The sequence below is a fragment of the Bemisia tabaci genome, chromosome 7, assembly GCF_918797505.1.
Source record: "Bemisia tabaci chromosome 7, PGI_BMITA_v3".
Classification (NCBI taxonomy): domain Eukaryota; kingdom Metazoa; phylum Arthropoda; class Insecta; order Hemiptera; family Aleyrodidae; genus Bemisia; species Bemisia tabaci.
The window spans coordinates 8,889,460-8,911,186 of NC_092799.1; the positions used below are offsets into that span (position 1 = coordinate 8,889,460).

Sequence of the window (21,727 nt, forward strand, 5' to 3'; positions counted from 1 at the left end):
CGGTCCATGTGTTTGTTTACATATGGACCACGACGTAGCCACTAATTCAGTTTATGAATACAAGTAGAAAACGCCACGAAAAGGAACGGAAAGGCAAAGATGAACTGCGAAAGACGTGTATTGGAGGAGAATGAAGGAGAGAGGATGATTCTTAGAGGAGACCTGGCGCAAGGTGGTCTCCAGGCGGAATCCGGTAGTTAAACTCATCATTTGCAGTCCTGCGCTGCCCGACGCGCACGCCCCGAAGATATCGCACGATTTGCCGAAAGCTCCCCAAGTATTTCCATAACTGCTAACTCGGTGCTTAAAGTATCGCGTGCTCCCCATTAATCTTCCTCCTCAGCCCGTTAAGACGCAAAACTCCGGGTCACTTACTTTAGCTGATGTTTCAGACCGCACGGTGGACGCGCGCCTCCAGCACCAAGGATAAAATCAACCTTATTAATGATCTTCATAGATCGTATTCGATAGTGGTTCGATGTATCGATTGGTTCAAAACAATAGAACATAACTTCAAACAAAAGCTTTTGGACTCAAGTTGGAAAAGCTGAAAATGAGAAAATTCCAAACATTTCACTTTCCATTGCCATTTTGTAGCCATAAGAATAAAAAATCAATCGCAAAAAACCCGTTCCCTCCGATTACTCAATTGACTTTTAAGGCTATGTTCACATGTTGAACCAAACGATATCGATAAAATCTCACCTCGAGTACATAGGAGCCAATGCTGTAGTTTCGGTCGTTAAGTGTTGACACTCCTTGGCATAAGTATCGAATTCAGATTTTTACAAGCGACCATCGATAAATTACATTTGAGTCACGCGGTATAAGCAATCCGGAAGATGCAAAAACTTTAATCGTGGTCTGATTGACCAGGCTTTTTGGGGCGCGAAGCCAGCAAATGGATAGAGCCAAATAATAAAGTCATACCTAAATGGGTTTACATGAGTTCAAATGGGGAATTCCTAATTATTGAATGTGGTATTTAAAAATGATTGGTTTAGAATTGGACTCGAATCGCATCGTTGGCCAGCGGACACCCTCTGCGTTTAGTGGGGTTCGTTATTCTGCAAGCTGTTTCATACGTTTCATGCTGTTAAAAGAGCCCGCCAGGTGCAATTTCACCTTCATACAGGAAACTTTTTCGATCTCAGACCATTAAAAAGGGAACCACTGTGCTGTAACTTCAGCACGGCGTCATTAAATCTGAATTTATGGTTCTTTCGCACAGCAGATCCGAAATTGCTCATTTTTGCGGGGTGCATCTTTTCCCGTGTTTTGACTTGCGAAGGGCGCGTTTTATCGCCTAGCAACATGTTGACTCAACGGATACGCATTGGAGTCCTTACCTGAGAATAAAGCAATATGCAATATGCAATATGCGATCAAGTTCGGAGGGTTTCATTTTGATTCATGTTCCGTTCAAAAAGTTGAATAGATGTTTAAATTGCTTTATTAACTTTGCGTTTCCATGATACAGTTGGCGGAAGTTCTGAAGTAACGGTTGCATCTGTAATTTCTTGCAATTTGACGACGCTGCACCTTGAAACTTGAGCAAAAATCGCTTCAACAACGTGATGCCGCGCCGGATACCGTAAATTCGATTTTCGATACAACACAACGAAAATCGTTTTACTGAGAAGTGGATCGCATTCAGCAAAAAGGACCAGCGCCATCACAGTGTTTTCAAAATCGAGAAAATTCATATTTCCTTACAAAATACTCAGTATTAAAATTTACACGATTATTTTCGTTTAAAACTAACAACTTTTTGGTAGGAATCAACGACTATTTGCAATTTTGACGGATTTTTTCGATAATATTACGAAGAAACAACATTTTTTTACAACACTGTAATTGCGCTGGTTCCTTCTTGCTAAATGCGATCTACGTAATCTTCAGAGATTTAGATCCTATCTTCAGTGGACACTCAGAATCAACGCTGCTTTGCGATTACATAGGAAAATGGTTGGGATTGCCACCTTACGCACCTACTCATACGATTAAAAGGGGGCCACAAATTTAAGGTTTCTCATGTATGTACGGTTCCTTCCTGCTAAAATTAATCCATTCGATGCATGCTCTTAACAGCTCTCACGCCATTGTCACGCAGTTAAAATCACTTAACTTGCGAGAGAATTTCAATTTTGTTGTTGATTTTATACTTCCACTCGCCAAAAACTCGAACCTAAATTTATCCGTGGATTAGAACAACACACTTTATGCAGGGGCTGGTAAGTATATCATTGTTTTCTTTGGTCCCCTTGATCATCCCGCAATCCAGGCGGATGTGTACCCATGCGGTACAGCTTTGTCTAGAGCTTGAAACACCACGACCGAGGTACACATGTTTGCAGCTTCACCGTTGAAACGTTTCATTTTATTGATACCTCCGTGAACAGTTTGCTTCACCCAAGATTGTATTAAGATAGGGGGCTCCTGGGCCAAACTCGATGATAAACGAACAAAGATCGAAAACGGCTTCTGTACCAAGTAGAGTTCCAGGTACTCGTAAAACTTGATGCGTTCGCAGTATATAGCGACAGAGCGACACTTCGAGCAAACTCGCTGACAAAACCGCAAGAGCTACATGCTACATGGCGCGTGAATACTCAGAACCCCTGAAAGGAATACCTTCCGATTGGCTGAGACCTTGCCACGTGGCGGGATGTGGCCCTGATCTCTTCCCCACGGTTAACATTCACACGATCGGTTTTCAAAAAGAGGAATAGGGGCTGTTCAAGTAGCATGCATGTGAGACACCTACACTTGAAAAAAACACATTGGATCTAGAGTCCACATCGACAAAAAAAATACTCTTGATTCAATCGGATTTTTGCTTGATTCAAGAACCGAGCCTCTTAATTTGAGCGGATTTCCTTTTGATTTAAGCAAAAATCTGATTGAATCAAGAGTCCTTTTTCTTGTCAATGTTTTCAAGAGTCTGGACTCTACATCCAGTGTGTTTTTTTTTTTCAGTGTACTTCGCAGAAAATACCAGGAGTAATAATTATTATGAACCACACCTGAGATCGGTGTGATTTTGGTAAACCGAGAAAATTTTACTCACGAATTTGTTTAAAGAGACACTTTCAAAACTGAATGCTTACCTGAAACAGAAAAACGACAAAATATTATTGATTTTAAGTGATATGGATCAGTAAAATTGATTTTTAAGGGAAATCACAAAAAATATAACTGCCATCCCATCATCCCAACTTGTTTGCAATAATTTTATTGAACCTCAAGCTTATCATGCAATACATGAATAACGAGTCATGTCCTGAACCAACGGTATGGTCAATGTTTTCAATAGTCTGGACTCTAGATCCAATGTGGCTCTTTTCCAGTGAATGATAGAGGGCGGAGGATTAAGCTTTCCCTACCATCAGATTGACTATTGAAACTATTTCTGACTTGGTTGGACAGATAGGACAAAGCATAATCCTATTTATGCCGTGTAAATTATCAAGTTTTGATGTGTTGTGGCGCTGAAAAAAATTTGAAGAGTTAGGCCAATGGTCTAACGAAGAGAAAGGTTGGTCAAGTGCAGTCTTTTTTAAGCCACCGATTTTTGGAAAAAAAGAATCATATTGATTGCGAAGCTATATTTCAGGCATTCAGGGACCCAAGAAATTTCGGCCTTGTAATTTACTGAATTTTTCAGGCTTGGTTATTCACTCTTTCGTGTGTGCTCTACATCCTTTCCACAATTATCGACACTCATTCCTTAATTGGACTGCTTTTAGCAGAAAGGAACCAAGTCACATCAATAATTGCCAAATTTAACCGGGGAATCCAATTTTTTACGAGAGAACGTTTATGCGAGTTCTTTTGAAAATTGTAAGGTATTTGCTGCGTACAAGGCAGAAAATTCACTGAGATTTGCAAAAGACCGCACGATCGTTTTCATGTGAAATATTAAATTGACTAACGAAATTTGGCAATGACTAATGTGGCATGGTTCCTCTCTGCTTAACGCGGTCCAATTCAAAATTTTCCCATTTGACCTCTTTCATTCAAAATATCGTGGATTCTATTGCCAAGCTAACGAAGAACGTTGTATGAACATTCGAGTGTTGCCAAATTTCCTTCGATAAAATGTTCATTTCCGATGAAACCTATCAATATTTTCCCACGAAATTCGCAGGGTTTTTCGGTGGAATTGCGAGCAAAATCACCTGCTAAATTGGAAGAAAAATATTCATAATAAGTTGACCAAGAAACTCGTGTTTTATCAAGGGCAATTTGGCAACACCAGAAGGTTCATAGGGCGTTCTCCCTTAGCACGGCAGTCTAATGCTCGATAATTCGAACGAATTTCCGTACCTCTATGAATTGCGAGCTATAGAGCGTCCACTGTATGGCTATTCACCTGTATGTTTCCCCTCTCTCTGCGACCTAATTTATTTGCAGTATAATTAATTTCAAATTTTCGGAGCGAGTGTCAGCGCGAATTTCGAACTGACCACAGAGGTAGAGCGGAGAGAGAGCGCGTGACGTTGAATTTATAGACTCGGCTGCCCGGGCTTGTAAATGATATAATAATCGCCGTCGTTCCTCATTGCGTCGCCTCTATGACGCAAACACCTATCTAGATCCCTTCATGAGCCTCAGAAAGCATAGATTTACATGTAAATCAAGGCTCATACAGAAATCGAGATACGCCGTTACGTCAAAGGAGCGACGATTGCTGGCAGCTCTTTTCACTCGCCAAAACCCACCCACGCGCCCGGCGCCAATTCGTTCGCTTTAAACGTAACAGCGTATCTCCAGTCCCGCGTGAGCCATGGAAAGCAGGAAGTTGTACGGGCAGTAAGGCTCATCTCGGAGTGTGCTTACGCTCTTACGTCAGAGGAAGCGGATCTGCGCTCGGCCGCGACGAGGGCGGAATTCGGATGAGTCGATCCCTATTCCGTGCTAATTCGAAACCACTTAACTCCCATTGAAAAGGCTACGGAGATACGTGGTTTATGCTGAGTGAGGGCGGATCCTCGGATGCAGTCTGGAGTTCAACGAGAACCACTCTCTCATGCTCCAGATGGACGCGACGACCTCGCGGTTCACACCCTACTAGCGGATTTTATTCCTCTGTCGGACACAGATTTTACGTCCGAAGTGCCATTTTTACATGTTATTCGTGACCTCTCTACTGCCGTGCTGAGGAAGAACGCCGTATGAACATTCGAGAGTTGCCAAATTTCCTTTGGAAAAATGCTTATTTATGAGGAAAATTATTAATATTTTTTGTTGAAATGTTTAGGGACTTTAGATCAAAATATAAAGAATATTCTCTGAAAAATTGGAGGAAAAAAGGGAATAAGGGGATGGGAGGGATAAGTTTACCAGGGAATTTGTGTTTTATCGAAGAAGCTTTGGCAACGCCTGAAGGTCCATACGGCGTTTTTCCTTAGCACGGCAGTCTACAACCATGCTCAAAATATTGAATACTCGCGGAATATTCTGCAACTCAATGTTCTAAAAATATTGTCAACAAATCCGGCAAAAACGGGTCAATTTTGACTATATTTTAAAATCGGCAAATTTCCCCTCGCAAATTGTATTTTTACCAGGAGAATCTTGGGCACTTCAAACTGAAAATTTCACTATTTTCCATCTGACTCGTGTAAAAATAAGACAAATTTTGGAAAAAAAATTGCACAGTTACGTTATTTTAAAACATTCAATTGTTTTGGCCAATTTTGCAACCTTGCGATTGAGTAAACTTTCTTCGTCCGGATGACGACGTATTAGCACAATATTTCTAGAGAAATAATCTATAATGTTCTCGAAACAGCCATCACCGAGTGTTCAAGGAAATTTCTGCGACTCAGAATTTAGAGCGATCTCGGAGTCTCTCCGGTTGAATATTCTCAGTATCATTTAAAGGATATTCTGAGCAGAGTGTTCAGGTATTAATTCTGAAATATGTATTATTATTGGATACGTCTCTTGTGTAACCGACTCGTTTTGGCGATGAAAAGGGCCGCCGTAATCATCTTAACAGTCTCCAGAAGACTTAACTGTTAAAAAACCGAAATTGGTTCGAATCCCTACAAAGCACTTTAACTTCCTTTGTTGTGCTCTTACTGCTTTCCTTTATGTAAAATTAGAAATCTAGAAATAGAGGAACCTAATTTAAGCTTCATGCTACACAGACGCATTTTACCAAAATCAGATTAATCGCATTTCGTGTTGCCTAATTTCTACCCTGGTAAAAATTGGCAGTAGAATCTGTGTTCCAAAATACCATAGACCTACAGCCGGCTGTAAGATTTCCAATAGCTTCTGTAGCCGGCAACACAATTTCTTAAAGCCTTTTATAGCCGATGGCGATTAAGCAACAGCCTGGCGATAAAGTGTATGCTAAACGTTAGGTACTAATTACGGATGCTAGGACTTGGTGAGTTTTTGGACTACCGCTCTCTTTTTGGGCCGCAGTATCTTGATTTAATTTGCGAGGAAAGCTCCGTTCTTTTGAAGGATGACTGACATTCCTAAAATGGTGGAGCGCCTTCAATTTCGTATGATACTGTGCAATGCCTCTGGTGTGAAATAGTTGCTTCAAGCGCCGCGGTACGCTGCGGCGCGGGCAGCCAGCGCTGAACGCGCATTGGCGCCTGCAAACCTAACAGGGATACTTCACGCGTTGCGCAATGCGTGAAGTATCCCTGTTAGGTTTGTAGGCGCCGGTGCGCCGCCGCTCCGCTTTGTGTTAGGCTCTAATATTTAATCTCGCGGAGTCAGCGTTTATCAACTCATGACTTTGAAATGTTTGCACACTCTGTATGGATTATTCTCATTTTAATTGATGAAAAAAAATATGTAGTAAAGGAAAATATAATGTGCGTTTTGTAAATATTAAGGTGATTCCGTACAAACTTAAGGATTTACAAAGCACAAGAATTTCTACTCAATTTCTTATAGCCTTTTATAGCCGATGGCGAAAAAGCAACAGCCAGGCGATAAAGTGTAAAGCCCGGCGATAGGAACTATAGCCCGGCTGTATAATTTTTTATAGCTTCGTGTAGCTCGGCCGTATGATTTTTTCCACTTTCTACAGCCAGCTATATGCTTTTCGATCGCCCTCCTTCAGTCGGCTATAAGAACTCCTATGGTATTTTGAAACGCAGCTCCTATTGCCAATTTTTACCAGGGTACTCATACTTTATTCCATGAGTGAAACGACTGAGAAACAAAGCGCGTTGACTTTTTTCTAGGTTTTTCTTACATTACAAAGAATATAATCATACACTTCCCAGGCAGAGTGATGTTTATTTTTCCGTAGAACGAATGTTGAATGAGAATCAGGCAGCATGTTATATAGAGTCGCTTATTCGGAATAAAGTTACTTCATAATGACATTATTGACAGTGCACGTTGGCTCATAGATGACACCGACCGGAATAAGGATTACACAGCCTGAACGTTTTTCGTGGTTTTTTTTCATCTTCGATTGACTCATTCCCAAATTCCTTTCCTCTGTTCCTTCAAAATTCAACTAGTTCCCTGGCGCACTCCTAATAATTATCCGGTCCATTTCAGTTTATAATATTCAAATTTGCTGAACATGTAATCTTCATTCCGGTTTAGGACACTGCGAAGGCATAAAATATATAAGACGATCAGAAATAAATTCCTTGTTTCTGTACCATTATCGGATCCAGCAAATTGGCAGCGTTGTTTTTCCCCCATTTAAACCTATGGAAAAATATCGATTCTTGAAGGGGCCAGGTGCTCCGACATGAATCGATTATTTAACATATGTTTAAATGGAGGAAACCCGGTGTTGCCAAATTGCTGGATCCGTCTCAGGTCTATACTCTCAGTAGATATAAAGGCCTGGATATACTCTCAAATTTCCGTCGATTTCCGATCAAAATGATGACAAAAATGGCAGTCGAGAGTTTTCTCAATTTTTATCTAAAATTAATTAAAACAGCGAAGTGATTGAAATAAGCATAAAATAAGCACGGTTGTGTGGAAATCAGATGACGGATGAGACCCACAGTTCCATCATCTACCATCAAATTTTTGCAGGCCGCAAAAAATTGATGGTAGATGGTGCGCACCAGTCACCATTTGATCGGAAATTGATGGAAATTTGAGCGTGTATCCTCAGCGTCAAGGGACTCCAGAGTGCATCGGGTCCCAGAATGGAGGCTGCTTCCGGCCCAAAAACGGTAGCAGTTTTGGAAGCAAATATTACGTCCCAAAGGACTTTTAGTATTAGAATAGCGAGGGAATAGGAAATGGGGGGGGAGGGGGGCTCATCGCCCCGAAATTTGAGTAACGTGCAAGTTCGGCCCTTGATTTATACGGTCGGGCGGAAGCGTGTCGAGCGTCTCGAGGTAACCTCATTCAGGGAGCGACGGCGCGGCGGGTTGCGGGCCACCCGAAATTAAGGGGCTTCGCGCAAATTAAGTGACGCTCGTTCATAGATCACCGAGTATTAATAGGGAGCTTAAGTGATGACGTCACACTCCCACGCTCCCAGGATGCACCTCTCATCCGTCTTCCTCCCGCTCAACTTCCTATTACGGCAATCTGACTGGTGGCCACGTTGTCGGACGGTTACGAGATAGAACTAGATTTCCCTAGGGTCCCTTTATACTGAGAGTCAAGACAACACCCCTCATGAAGTCACAAACGGGAATAAAGATTACATAAATTGAACGTTTTTCGTAATCTTTGATCGGCTCATTCTTAAATTCCTTTCTCCGTTCCTTCTCTCATTCCGTTCGTTCCTTGTCGAACCCGAAATACCTCAGCCCATTCCAGATTATAATCTTTGCAATTGCTGAAAATGTAATCTTTATTCCCGTTTAGGACACTGTGAAGGCCTAAAATCCGGTTAACCAATCAGAAATGGATTCGCATTGTCTTGACTCTCAGTATAAAGGGACTCTAGATTTCCCGTCCTAAGGACGAACGCCGTATGTACAACTAGATTTGCCGTGCTGAGGGAGAACGCCGTATGAACATTCGAGGGTTGCCAAATTTCCTCCTATAAAGTGTTTATTTTTTAGGAGAGATGTGAATATTTTTCCTGGGAAGTTTCCGACTCTTTAGATCAAAATACGAACGCAATTGGACGTATTTCTGCCGAACGGAACTACGTGCATTAAGACAAGAGCCCTGAGACCCATAAGAATACATTCATAACAGGGCTCACATCATAATGTACATAGTTCCGTTTGGCAGAAATACGTCCAATTACGTAAGAAATTGGACGAAAAACATCCACAAATTTTCCTGAAAATTTATGATTTGTCCGTAGATATTTGGCAATGGCTGAAGGTTTTTCCTTAGAACGGCAGATGTAATCGTAGCCGGATGTTAAGTTTTAGGAAAATTGACAACCTCCGACACGCAAACACAAAATTTCCGATGGTTATGCTGCGGTTTACGATATTCGGACTACATTCTGCAATAAGGAACAACTAGTTCCGACTCATGTTTGAAACAACTTGTGAGGCGTTAGTTATCCCATGCGAATAAGTGCTATGATAAGATCTTTGTTGAAAAATGAAGTTCGTGTGGTTTTCATTTTACAACTAGGAACTGTAAAATATCCAACTCATTTGTAAAATCACTTACCTGCATATGGATAAACTAATGGCGCGTACACTGTTTTTAAAGAGAGCTGGAAATTGTAATTCCTAATTGCAAAATATAAAGTCCATTTTCGATAGTCTACAAAATTCTTACGATCCCTGGATAATCTTTTAGAAAAATTGTAAGATGCCAGCGTTCGGAAGGAGCGTGAAAGGTAAGGGGCTCTTTGTATTGACCATAGTTGCCGTAGCAAACAAAAAGAGCATAAGATCACACTCTATCAGACTCCGGACTGTAGATACGCTATTCGTGCTTTGAACGCAACACCAGAGTAGTAAACAGTCGAGTTTGACCTGTAGGAATTATTATCTGTGGGGCGAGGATGGAGTGCGAGTGGTCTTGGCCACCGTTTTTATGAGCGGGCGAGACCGCTGTTGAGTCTGTTCATTGTTCTCGAAAATGTTGCCAAACTTTGAGTAAAACCCTCTGATTTTACATGGAAAATTGTGGATTATTACTCGCGAAAGGCAGGGGTGGTTTGCCGACGCCCGGTAAGGTTCGGCGACCGATCCGTGAGCAATACGACCCGGCGACAGCTGTTACTAACGATTTCAACTGCCGCGCGAGCGGTGCCGCTCAGTGAGCGGAAGCTCACACGAGAGAAATCAAATCCGAGCCCTGAGAATAGAGAGAATTCAGAGGATGTGAATACTAGAAATTCGAAGTTTCTAACTGTTTTACTGGGTGTCGCTCCTAAATTTTGTCAGGAAGAAACAACATCATCTCATAGCCACTTAGGAGATTAGGAGGAATAATTATGTAGTAGAATAAGTGGTAATAGGACAAAATGTCCAAAGATAAATGTCCAAAGTCAGAAAAGTCCATATCTAAAACATGTTCAAATATCTGGAATGTTCAATAGCGGTAACTCGGCCGAAAACAAAATTGCCCAACAATGACATAATTTGACAAAGTGGCAACATAATGGGCTTGAAGGCTTCGTACTATCATAAAAGTCAAGAACAAATCAGGACCGACAGAATCCTCCGGCAGGTCCAGCGGTATCAAGAATTTAAAGATGAAAATGACATTTCACGATATCTTAGGGGAATAGACTACTATGTTCGAGTTTGCAACGAGCCGCAAGACGAAACTGATGATGAAGAACTATGAAGAATTTCTACGAACAGGTAAATGACAATGTTAATTATGACTGATAGGAACTGGACTTAAATTGGGCATTTTTCATTTTGGCCGCATTACTACTATTGGACATTCCAGATACTTGGACATTTTTTACTTATGGACTTTTTTTTGCTTTGGACATTTTTGTACTCTGGACATTTATTTTTTTACATTTTGACCTATCACCGAATAAGTTTTATTTATATGTTCTTATAATTAGTCACAGTTGTGAGACACATGTAATTAATTGTACTGTTTGACAATAAAGACCTTTAATACAGGAACTGTTTTAACGGGTCAGTTGCGCTGGTCGCAGAATCGTGTTTTGATGCTTGATTCTTGTAAGTGGCTAAAAATAATAAGATCCGTCCAAACAACAACACTCTAAGTGCAATATTAGCCGAGGTACCGCCCTTTGAAAAGTCGAGTTTTTGACGTCATTCACAGCAGTATACACAGATAAAAAAAGAGTTTCCTCTGATGAACAGAGGCTAACAAATCACGATCAATACCTAGAATTTTAGACTTTCCCGATGCGCTCATCCCTTTAATATTTAATTTGAGCTCTCAGTTTACTGTGCGCTACTGGAGAGGGTTATTGAGTTCACAGCAAACTGTACATTACAAACATGAGTGGGAGGCTAGAGCAGCACTACTCGTCGCTCCTCTGACGTAAGGGCGTAACTGCTTTTAAGCCCTAATCTGCCGTGCTAAGGAAAAACGCCGTATGAGCATCCAAGATTTGCCAAGTTTCCTGTCTTAAAATGTTAATTTTTGAGAAAAATAATGAATATTTCTTCTTGAAACTTTCTGATACTTTAGATCTCATTGCAAGAAAAATTCTCTGGAAACTTTCCTCTCCGAAAGGATACATTCCTCTCTTAAGCACCGACTAGTAACTCAGGAGAGAAAACAATTCTATCCTCTGCATTGAGTGGTTGTTTTTGAGGGAAATGTTTTCTCTCCTCAGCAACCAGTTTATGCTTAAGAATGGATGCATTCCTCTCTTAAGCACCTAGCAAGAAAAAGTTTGAAAGTGTTTCTGTAAAATTTTCAGATACCTTACAGTGAATCCTTAATGAAATTAACCTGGAAAGGAGTAAAAAATATTCATGATATCCCTAGAAATTCGTATTTCATTGCCCTAAAATTGGCAATGTCTTAAGGCTCATACGACATTCTCCCTTAAGATGGTAGAACAAATATTCGATAGTCACACAGCTTCAATAACGTTGACCCTCGTCTCTTAAGTCATGCTCATCTGACGTAAGGGCGTAACTCGATTTTCCTACGATTCATCTAAAAGGATTGTAGTATTTTCAATACAGAGTTCTGAACTTCGTTGAAACCAATGACAATTTTTTTTTTTTTTTTTTTTTTTCGGTGCGGCGCGCACGTGACACGTACTACGGGTCCGTACTGATTTTGTTCCCGTAATAAGATATGGAGCTCATGATGTCTAACCTCGACAAGTTTTGCGGCTCAGTTGCTGTCCTTTTTTAAGCTCCAGACAGTACCAATGAATATCAAGACATGTTAGGTTCAGTTGGGTTAAACAACTAAACTAACTCCGCGGTGAAGCTTACGGTATCAAACGATATTGAAGGCGCCTCAACGCGTTCTCCCAGCTCAGTTTTACGACTCTCTCAGTGTGCTCGAACAAATTTAAAGAAAATACAAACACGTACTACGGGTCCGTAGGCAATGTCTTAAGGCTCATACGACATTCTCCCTTGAGATGACAGAGCAAATATTCGATAGTCACACAGCTTCAATTACGCTGACCCTCATCTCTTAAGTCATGTTCATCTAACGTAAGGGCGTATCTCGATTTTCACTTGAGCTCTGTTTCACACGTAAATCCATGCTTTCTGGGGCTCATGCGGAAATCGATATACGCTCCTACATCAAAGCAGCGACGAAGTAAGAGCATCGGTCCCGATTGTTTAAGAGGTCCGACACGATAAGGAAACCCTCCAAAGTTCATTAAAGCTAAACCGATGGATACGACCGAGACGTTAATGGGCTTTTAGTTGGAGTTGGCCGCGGACTGACCACTGCTGTCGAAGCGCAATGGAACCACGGCTGGAATTCTGTAACTTCGGGTCTCGTTTTTTGATGAAATGGACCGCGTTTAACAGAAAGGAACCAAGCCACATCAGCTATTGCCAATTTTGATTGGGCAATTTAATTTTTTACGAGAAAACGTTTGTGCGGATCCCTTTGAAAATGTTAAGGAATTTGCTTCGTACTATGGAGAAAATTCACTGAAATTTGCACGAAAATCCGCACAGCTGTTTACATGTAAAAAATTTAAGTAGCCGATTAAATTTGGGAATGGCTGATGTGGCTTGGTTCCTTTCTGTTTAACGCGGTCCAAATAGACCCTTGTAGTCTGCCACATGCTGAAATCCCTTAACTATGTATTGACGGTGAAACTACCAAACCGAGTATCTCGTTTGCGATGTTCGGAAATTTCCGCTCCCATTTTATTTTTTTGAAGGAGAACAAACCAATATCGTTTCTTGAAATTTTTACAGAGTTTTCTTCGCATGGAGAGGAAATTACACGGATGTTTTCAAGAATTGACGAGTCGTTGACAATTTGAAAAATAAAGTTTGACAGGAAGGCTACAACATCGCAAACCGAGATACGTGCTCTCATGCTCTGGTATTTTCAACGTCGATATGTCGTGGGGAATTCGTAAAATTAGGCATTTCATCAAATGCCTAGGTAGAAAGTTAGATTTTGACATTTTACGGAATTTCGTAAATTCATGCCGAAGAGCTCACCAGTTTTTCATATTTTTTGGAAAACTCAGAAAATCTACCATTTCTTCTGATTTTTTCGTTCCACTGGTAAAAAAAACCTCTTGAACCAATGCCGCGGTGCATTGACTTAGGAGTGCAGTTTCTTGTCGCCGGATTTAAGAGTCTTGAACTCTTGTTTTAAGCGGATTTTGCATTGAAACGAGAGTCCAGACTCTTAAATCCAGCGACAAGAAACTGCACTCTTGAACCAAGAGGTTTTTTTTACCATTGTAATGCTTCTCATGTATTTAAAAGTTAAAATTTTTAAGGTTCTGTGTGTTATGACGTGTACCAGATTTGAAGATAAACGTTAATTCAAGAGCTAAAATCCTTCTAAAATAGTATTCCATGATGCACATTTTTACGGAGGGTTCTATCTCACAGGATCAATAACTACTCCGTCGAAAATTAGGAAAATATTTAGGATTTCAATCTAAGTAAGAATATTGGACGACATGCTTGTTACTTAAATACCATCGAATAAATATAACTAAAATTAAAATTTATAAAATGACAACCACGCTTTGGAAGCACTATAAAGGCTATGAACATCATTACATCATACTGCAAAAGCTCAATAGCCTTAGTCCTGTTACAAAATTTCAATTTTAAAATTTTGGCAACGCTGCAGCGGGGGAGGAAATTTTTAGGGGGTCTTGAATATTTTAGAGATATATATTTATTCCATTATTCTTGGTGGGAAGGGGAGGGTATCCGGTGATGAAGGACATTGAATTTTCCTGATAATAGCAATAAGTCGAAAATTAGGGTTAAAGCTTTTCAAATTTGAAATTTTCAAAAACTGGACTGGCTGACATTTCAAAGTAATTACACAAAATTGCAACTGAGAGCCATAATCTTCTTATTCTTAAGATTTATCTGAAAGGATTGCAGCCGTTTCAGTGCAAAGTTCTGAACTTCGTTAAAACCAATGACCAAAATGATTTTTTTTTTTTTTAGGGTGCGGCGCGTACGTGACACGTACTACGGGTCCGTACTGTTTTTGTTCCCGTAATAAGATATTGAGCTCATGATGTCTAACCTCGACAAGTTTTGCGGCTCAGTTGTTGTCCTTTTTTACGCTCCAGACAGTACCAATGAATATCAAGCCATGTTAGGTTCGGTTAGGTTAAGCAACTAAACTAACTCCGCGGTGAAGCTCACGGTATCAAGCTATATTGAAGGCGCTTCGATGCGTTCTCGCAGCTCAGTTTTACAACTCCCTCAGTGTGCTTGAAAAAATTTAAAGAAAATACAAATATCCGTTAATGGGACCTTCAAGGCCTTGTAGTAGGGTACTTCCACTAACATTCTAGCTAAAAATTAAAATATTTTATGGAGCTCCTGGAAAATAAAATCCCTTTAAAGTTTTTAATGGTCAAATTTGATAGAGCGAGTGGAGGAAAACTCCCCGCACCTCTTTGCTTGGTTGGATGGAATTTAAACATTTATATTGTGTTCCTTGGCATATAAAATGATACTTCCAAAAGTTTCAAAAATCGAAAAAAATTTCTCCCGCTACAGCGTTACCAACTTGAAAATTTCGATTTTAAATTTTTTAAAAAAAAGAATTATTTATTGAGCTTCATGGCAATCAGTCGTAAAAAATACCCATATGTATGATGGAATAATGACCAAAGCCTATGTAGTACATTCGGTGTAAAGAATTGGGGGGAGGGGGGCGACAAGTAGCTCCTAATCCGTAAAAATACTTCCAAAGGAAATAAGCTGCGTAGGGTACGACTTTGAATACGAATACGACCCAATGTAAAGCATATTAAACCTTCTGAGGGAAAGGAGCCGTTCAGGGGAAGGCTGCATGAAAACACCCTTTGATCCCTTTTCCTGTGGACGGTTACATCTATTGATTCTTAAGTAGCTAAGACACTGTCTCGCTTATACGTATACGTGTGGGGTCGTTGAATAAGATTCGTGAAATTGATAAAAGCCATCTTCTTACGGGACAAGTTCCGAAAACGCCACTTACTGAGAGCGGTGCAGTAATGGAAGGGATTCGGAGGCCGAAATTCCTTCCAAAACCATCAGATAAGCCCGCCCAGCAGGAGGAAGGAAGCGTGCAGGAAAAGGAAGCGCATCGAGGTTGTTAGCCCGTATGCTGCCTTGCTTAGGAAGAACGCCGTATGAGCCTTCCAGCGTTGCCAGATTTTCAGTGATAAAATATAATTTTTCAGGGTAATTTGTGAATACTTTTTCTCAAATTTTCCAGAGAATTTCATGTATAATCAAAGCTAACTCAACTGAAAATTTCAAGAGAGAATATTCATAGCACTCCTTAAAAATAAACATTTTACCGGAGGAAGTTTGGCGGGGCTTGAAGGTTCCTAAGGCGTTTTTATTTACGTTTACGAGGCACGGACCCCTTTTTGCTCCTTTCTGACGACTTCCTGCCTAACATATCCAGTCTTTTTCCCAACCACTAGATAAGAAAAATAGGAACATCGCGATTGCGAGACAAGAAAGAATTCTTTTGAAGAAAGGCCCGGTGCTGTATCGTCAATCACCAGGGGGCTATTCTGCCGTGCTAAGGAAAAACGCCGTACGAACCTTCGAGAGTTGCCAAAGAGCCTCCCAAAATAAGGGCTGCTTTTAAATCGCAATCGGATCCATATTTTCTGGAAATTTCAGGATAAAAGGATCATATCTCTCCTTAAAAATATACATTTTACTGGAGGAAACAGCCTCCAAAAATTTCGCCCCTTTTTCGGCATTCGATTTGACCATCGAACCAAGGTTTAAGTGGAAGCTTTATGATAACAGAAAACTCAGGAAAAAATTTCAAGATGAGTATAGGAACCGTTTTCGAGTCACGGGGGGCAAAGGAGTCAAACTCCGGCCTTATTTTTCGCTATTTTCTTGTTGAATTGATGTGTCTACGGAGTTGTTATCGTTGTTTACGCATGTTCATCACACTGGTTCCTATGTATTTTTACACGCAGAATCTAGTTTCAATGTTGACGAGTCGATATTGCGATCGGTTGTATCGATTTTTTAAGATTCTTTACAGGAAACCGACGATTATTTGGGATTGAAATTGTTCATTTTATATTCATGGATGACTAAATGGACCTAAAATGACGGTAGTAAACCGACACCTACGTAATTTTTCTTGAAGAATCGATTTTTAACGGTAACGAGTACATATATCAATCGCTTATATCGAATTATTGCGATTTTGTAGGAAAATCAATACTATATTGATATTGAATATTAATAAAAAATATTCTTGCGGCAACTCATATTGTTTTCATTTAAGCAATCCCCTCAGAAACAGCCTATTTTTGAGCAAACAGCTTACAACGTAACTCAAAACTTTAATCATAGCAGACCAGAAATAACGTTTTATACTTCTGCTTTGCATGGATTTCAGTCCACAGGGATATAATTGATAAAAATAAACCATTTTTGGTTTAGTTCCGACCCGAGTATCAGTGAAAACTTTACATGCAATTTTCTGGCACCTGCTTTCAGTGTATTTTTCGAGGAAAATACCCTATTTCCGGTATACGCTGTTTGGTAGGAAAGGTCCTCATATCCATAAATTACATCCCGACATCAGTTACGCTCAAAACAAATGACCAATGTCCCATTTTTCCCCTCTTTTTTCGAAAACACCTGTCATGATCCGTAATGCTCTTCAACTGGATTTCAATTTGTTCAAATTATGGATTTGTCAGAAAAATTTTAAAAAATGCATGCGCTTACACATTACACTTAATCTCCGCGTCTGTGTTCCGTCGTATCGTGTCCACGGCCGCATTTGAGCCTCATTACATCACGCCTAAATCCAATCATAATTTATTTTTTCACATCAAAACTAAGCGTTCTGCGTGAAAATTTTGTGAATAAATTGAATAAAAGTTTCAAAGCATGATTTTGCTGAATTTTCTTACATACAATTGAAAGAAAAAAGGGAATTCGGCAAGGATATACGGTTGGGTCCGTCCGATTGGAACTGTAAAGAACTGAATTTCCTGAGAGTCCCAGTGAATTTTCTTTTATGCTCTAGAAATTTTGACGGGAGGAATGAAAGACGGACTAAAAATGCATTTCTTCAACAATGTCGGTCACAATGCCAGCTTTGGACAAGGATAAAACACATGACACAAATTAAGAACGGATAGAAATATGGAAACAAAGTAATGTTGCTGGGTATAACACGACTTACCGGTATTGATTGATAGTTTTAATTTTGAAATGTTTCGTTCCAACAATTCCTGAGAGTCATTTCTTGTGACGAAGATAAAATTTTTGACTAGAGTTCGATTGGCTGCTTTGATTGCAAAACCGAGACGGAAGGCTAGATCCGACCACCAGTTTTCATCTGAAACAAGAGTGAATAATAATTTTTGAGGTGTTCCATCCGACCAATCCACTAAAAACAGCTCATTTGTATTGGCACTCAACAAGTCCAACCAATGTTAATGCATACATGGATTTCATTTTATAAAAAGAAACCAGGAGCATACCAATGTCACTAAAATTGTGCAATTTTTTTCACCTTGCGAGTATCAACTGATCATCAAAACGATTTTCGCAAATCGAGTTTTCGATCGAGTTTTTGAGTTTTCGTGTCAAAGGAAAATCGACTTTTGGGCATGACTTTGGAACGGTTGCAGATATCAAGTTAAACATTCCTCTTCACCTGCAACTACTCTTTGGGGGAAGATTCGGCAACGTGCTGCAATGATCATACAGTGCTTTTCCTTAGCAAGGCAGAGTGGGTGGTTAATTGATCGTCAACATTTGGCAACAGCTCGCGTCTCATCCAAAGTCACGCCGCAAATTGTGTGCCTTCGAGGAAGGATGTCCATACTCTTTCTACAAAGGTACTGTAGGTCAGAGCACACTGAAAATTGTATGCATAGTGTCTTTTGCATGCGAGCATTTCTGAAAACTTTCGCGGGTTGGCGGTTTGGATGTTGGGCGTCCGATTTCTCCACGCCAACCAGAGACCGTCATGTCGCGTTGCGGTTTCTGATTGCAACGCAAGGCATAAGGACGTTCAGTACGAGGTTGTCACATGCTTAGATAAATCTACTGCTTTCTTTATACAGGGTGCAGGGTGTCCTAAAGAGAGATATCGCTCGAAAAAAGATGACTTTTTTCCAGTGAGGGACACAATGCATACCCTGTATGAAGATAAAAATAGATTTTTCTAAGAATATGACAAACAACTTCGTTCTCAAAGTACTCATGCTCTGCGTTTCAATCAGAAACCGCAATAAATTAATCTGCAATACCTTTATTTAGTACTTTTGATGTCAAAACACGGAGGATGATGCTCGTTTTACTATGATTTATTTATTTAGCGCTTGTGTAGTTCTATCAAAATTGTGAGTTGAGATTTTGGTGAGCGAGTTCTCTCATCTCAACGATTCTCATCTTCCTCGGGGAACTTAAAATCTCGCCTACATTGAAGACAGCTGAGCGATTCTCTCAAACGGACGTATTAGAGTTTTCCCTCTGGGTTTTCTTTTTCTTTTCTTGTCATACAACGAAGAAGGAGTCAAAGTCTTGAAGCCTACACGTTTGGACTGAGTATGACAGAAGGGCACTAATTAGTCTAATTTTCAAAAAAAATATGGGAAAAAAATAGAGTCATAAGTGATTTTATGCTAAATAAATACTTAAAATAATTCCTAGTAGCCGAAAGAAAGCCGATGATAAGCCGACTTACGTCGTCGACAAACTCGAATACGCCCGAAATGCGACCACCTCCTTTTTTCTCCACGCCATTCATCCACCTTCTGGCTGAAAGCCCTCTACGACACCATGTCCAGTTTAAAGCATGGTGTCTAGAATTTTTGATCAGGCTCATTCCCTGATTTTTCCCTGATTTTCTAGAGCTCATTCCCTGATGAAAAACCGAAGTTTTCTCCCGATTCTCCTGGATTTTCTGGGAGGAAAAAATATAACTATCCAGAGTTCCATACATGAATGTAGATTGTAATTCATCTTTCAGCCATTTCTTTGGCACACATTCAAAATTTTAATTCCGGTAGTGTTCCTGATTTTTACGTTATCTGGTCAATGAAGGCTTCTCCATTCTTTTGATGATCTGAAGCTTCAAATGTGTCATTCAAGAAGTTGATAATAGCGCTCGGACAGATTAGGCCGCCAAATTTGAAATCGAAATAATCCCTATAAGCGGTAGAAGAAGAGATTCCCGCTTTCTGGAGCAGATTCCCTGATTTTTCCCTGATTTTCAAAGTAAATTTTCATTCCCTGATGAGTCCCGGATTTTCCCGGATTAATCCCGTTCTAGACACCATGGTTTAAAGATAAATGGTTATATTCGCACCAATACGGAAACGCTGCACCGGAACAGCCGTAACTTGAGTCCACGGTGCGGTGGAAGGAAGCGAAGTTGCGGCCCGAAACTTCGTTACAAACCTCGGCACTCGGAATCCGTTACCACTCCCCGTCACAAAGTAACGAACCGGGGGGCGTAATTTATAATTTGAGCGAGAGTGGGGCGGGCCCCCTGACCTCTTTGCGGTGCAGCTCTCTGATTGCACCGGGCATCCTTTGAGCTCCGAAAGCGAGGAAATCACGTTACGCGGAAGGTGGTGCTCTCGGGAACCGGCGACTTGCAATTTGACCGAGTGTTTTGGTGCGAAATTTCACGCGGTGGCGCCACAAGTTGAGTCCGAAATTAATTCGCAGACCCGCAAGAAGCCGTCAAAGCATGATGCACTGGACAAGAGTACCTGCATAGCGAGAGTATGAACAGATCGCTTCAGGGAGGGCTTAGGGCCCGAAAGTGCAGCCACCCTTCTAACCAACTTCTAACGAACATTTCACTGCCAGTCTGTAGATTCCAATTCTAACGAAGATGGCTAAGAAGGTACATAAATGAGCATTCTTCCACAAAAATGAGAACATTTTTGCAAAAACTAAGTCAAATACGTGCTTTATAAACGACGGTTTTTAACAATAGTATTAGTAAATCGTATACACGCGTAATCGTACAATAACGTGATTGTCAAGAGCATAGTAACCTACGGAAGTGAAGTATGGCCAATGAAACAGCGGACCCGGGAGGTTTTAGAGGCAACAGAGATGGACTTCTGGCGTAGATCCGCTGGTATTTCCAGAAAACATCGCGTAAGAAATGAAACGGTACGGGAGATCATGGATGCCAAGCAGATCATCGTGCATGACATTATGACAAAACAACTCATTTGGTATGGTCATGTCCAGAGAATGGCAGGAGACAGGTTGCCGAAGAAGGTCCTTGACTGGGTTCCTCCTGGGAGAAGACGCAGAGGGCGCCCAATGAGAGGTTGGAGGGAAGGGATTGAAGCGGAAATGTTAAGGTGCTCAATCCCCCATGATTTGTGGTTTGAAAGAGAGCAGTGGAGGTTAGGAGTCGTAGAGCGCGAGGGAGTGATGTAAAGCGACTTATATGTATGTATTAGTAAATCGTTCTGGGTAATTGAAATTCATAGGTTGGCTGCATTTCTGGGCCCTAACTTTATTCGCAGAACCATCGGTGAAGGCCTGATGGATTTTCGGAGTTTCACATCTGTCTATACTCTCGCTAAACAGGCACTCTACACTGGACCACGTTACGCAGAAAGGAACCAAGCCATATCAGTTATTGCCTAATTTAATCGGGCAATTTAATTTCTTACATGAAAACGGTTGTGCGAATTTCAGTGAGTTCTGTGCATAGTAAGAGGAAAATTCCTCAACTCGTGTGAAAAATGAAATTGCCTGGTTAAATTTGGCAATAACTGATTCGGCTTGGTTCCTTTCTGCTTGACGCGGTCCCATTGGACGAAGGAACGGGACTCCATCCCAAAGTTACAAACTTGACTTGAACGCTTAGATTTTTTACATGAATAATCCGGAGTGATTTCTGGCCAGAACAGATAAAAAATCATGAACGGATTGGATCGCGTTTAGAAGAAAGGAACCAAGCCACATCAGCTATTGCCAAATTCAACCGAGCTATTTCATTTTTTTGCAAGAGAGCGTTTGTGCGGATTTTTAAGGAATTTACCTCGTAATATGCAGAAAATTCACTGAAATTTGCACAAAAATCCGCACAATCGTTCACAAGTAAAAAATTAAATTGCCCGATTAAAGGAGAATGCTGATGTACCTTGGTTCCTTTCTGCTTAACCCGGTCCAATTGTGACCTTTGA

General features: G+C 40.6%; 1 protein-coding gene across 5 annotated transcripts in view; it reads right to left on the reverse strand.

The window, feature by feature from the left end:
• The window catches only part of LOC109032713 (uncharacterized), a 393,313-nt gene that overhangs the window by 207,121 nt on the left and 164,465 nt on the right, over nt 1–21,727 (reverse strand). For all 5 annotated transcript variants that reach the window (XR_011900192.1, XM_072302208.1, XM_072302210.1 and 2 more), the window contains one exon: nt 17,740–17,895. Coding sequence is in view for 4 of the 5 variants with exons in the window: in XM_072302208.1 (XP_072158309.1) it covers nt 17,740–17,895 (156 nt within the window). In the remaining variant the exon portion in view is untranslated. The remainder of the gene's footprint in view (nt 1–17,739; nt 17,896–21,727) is intronic.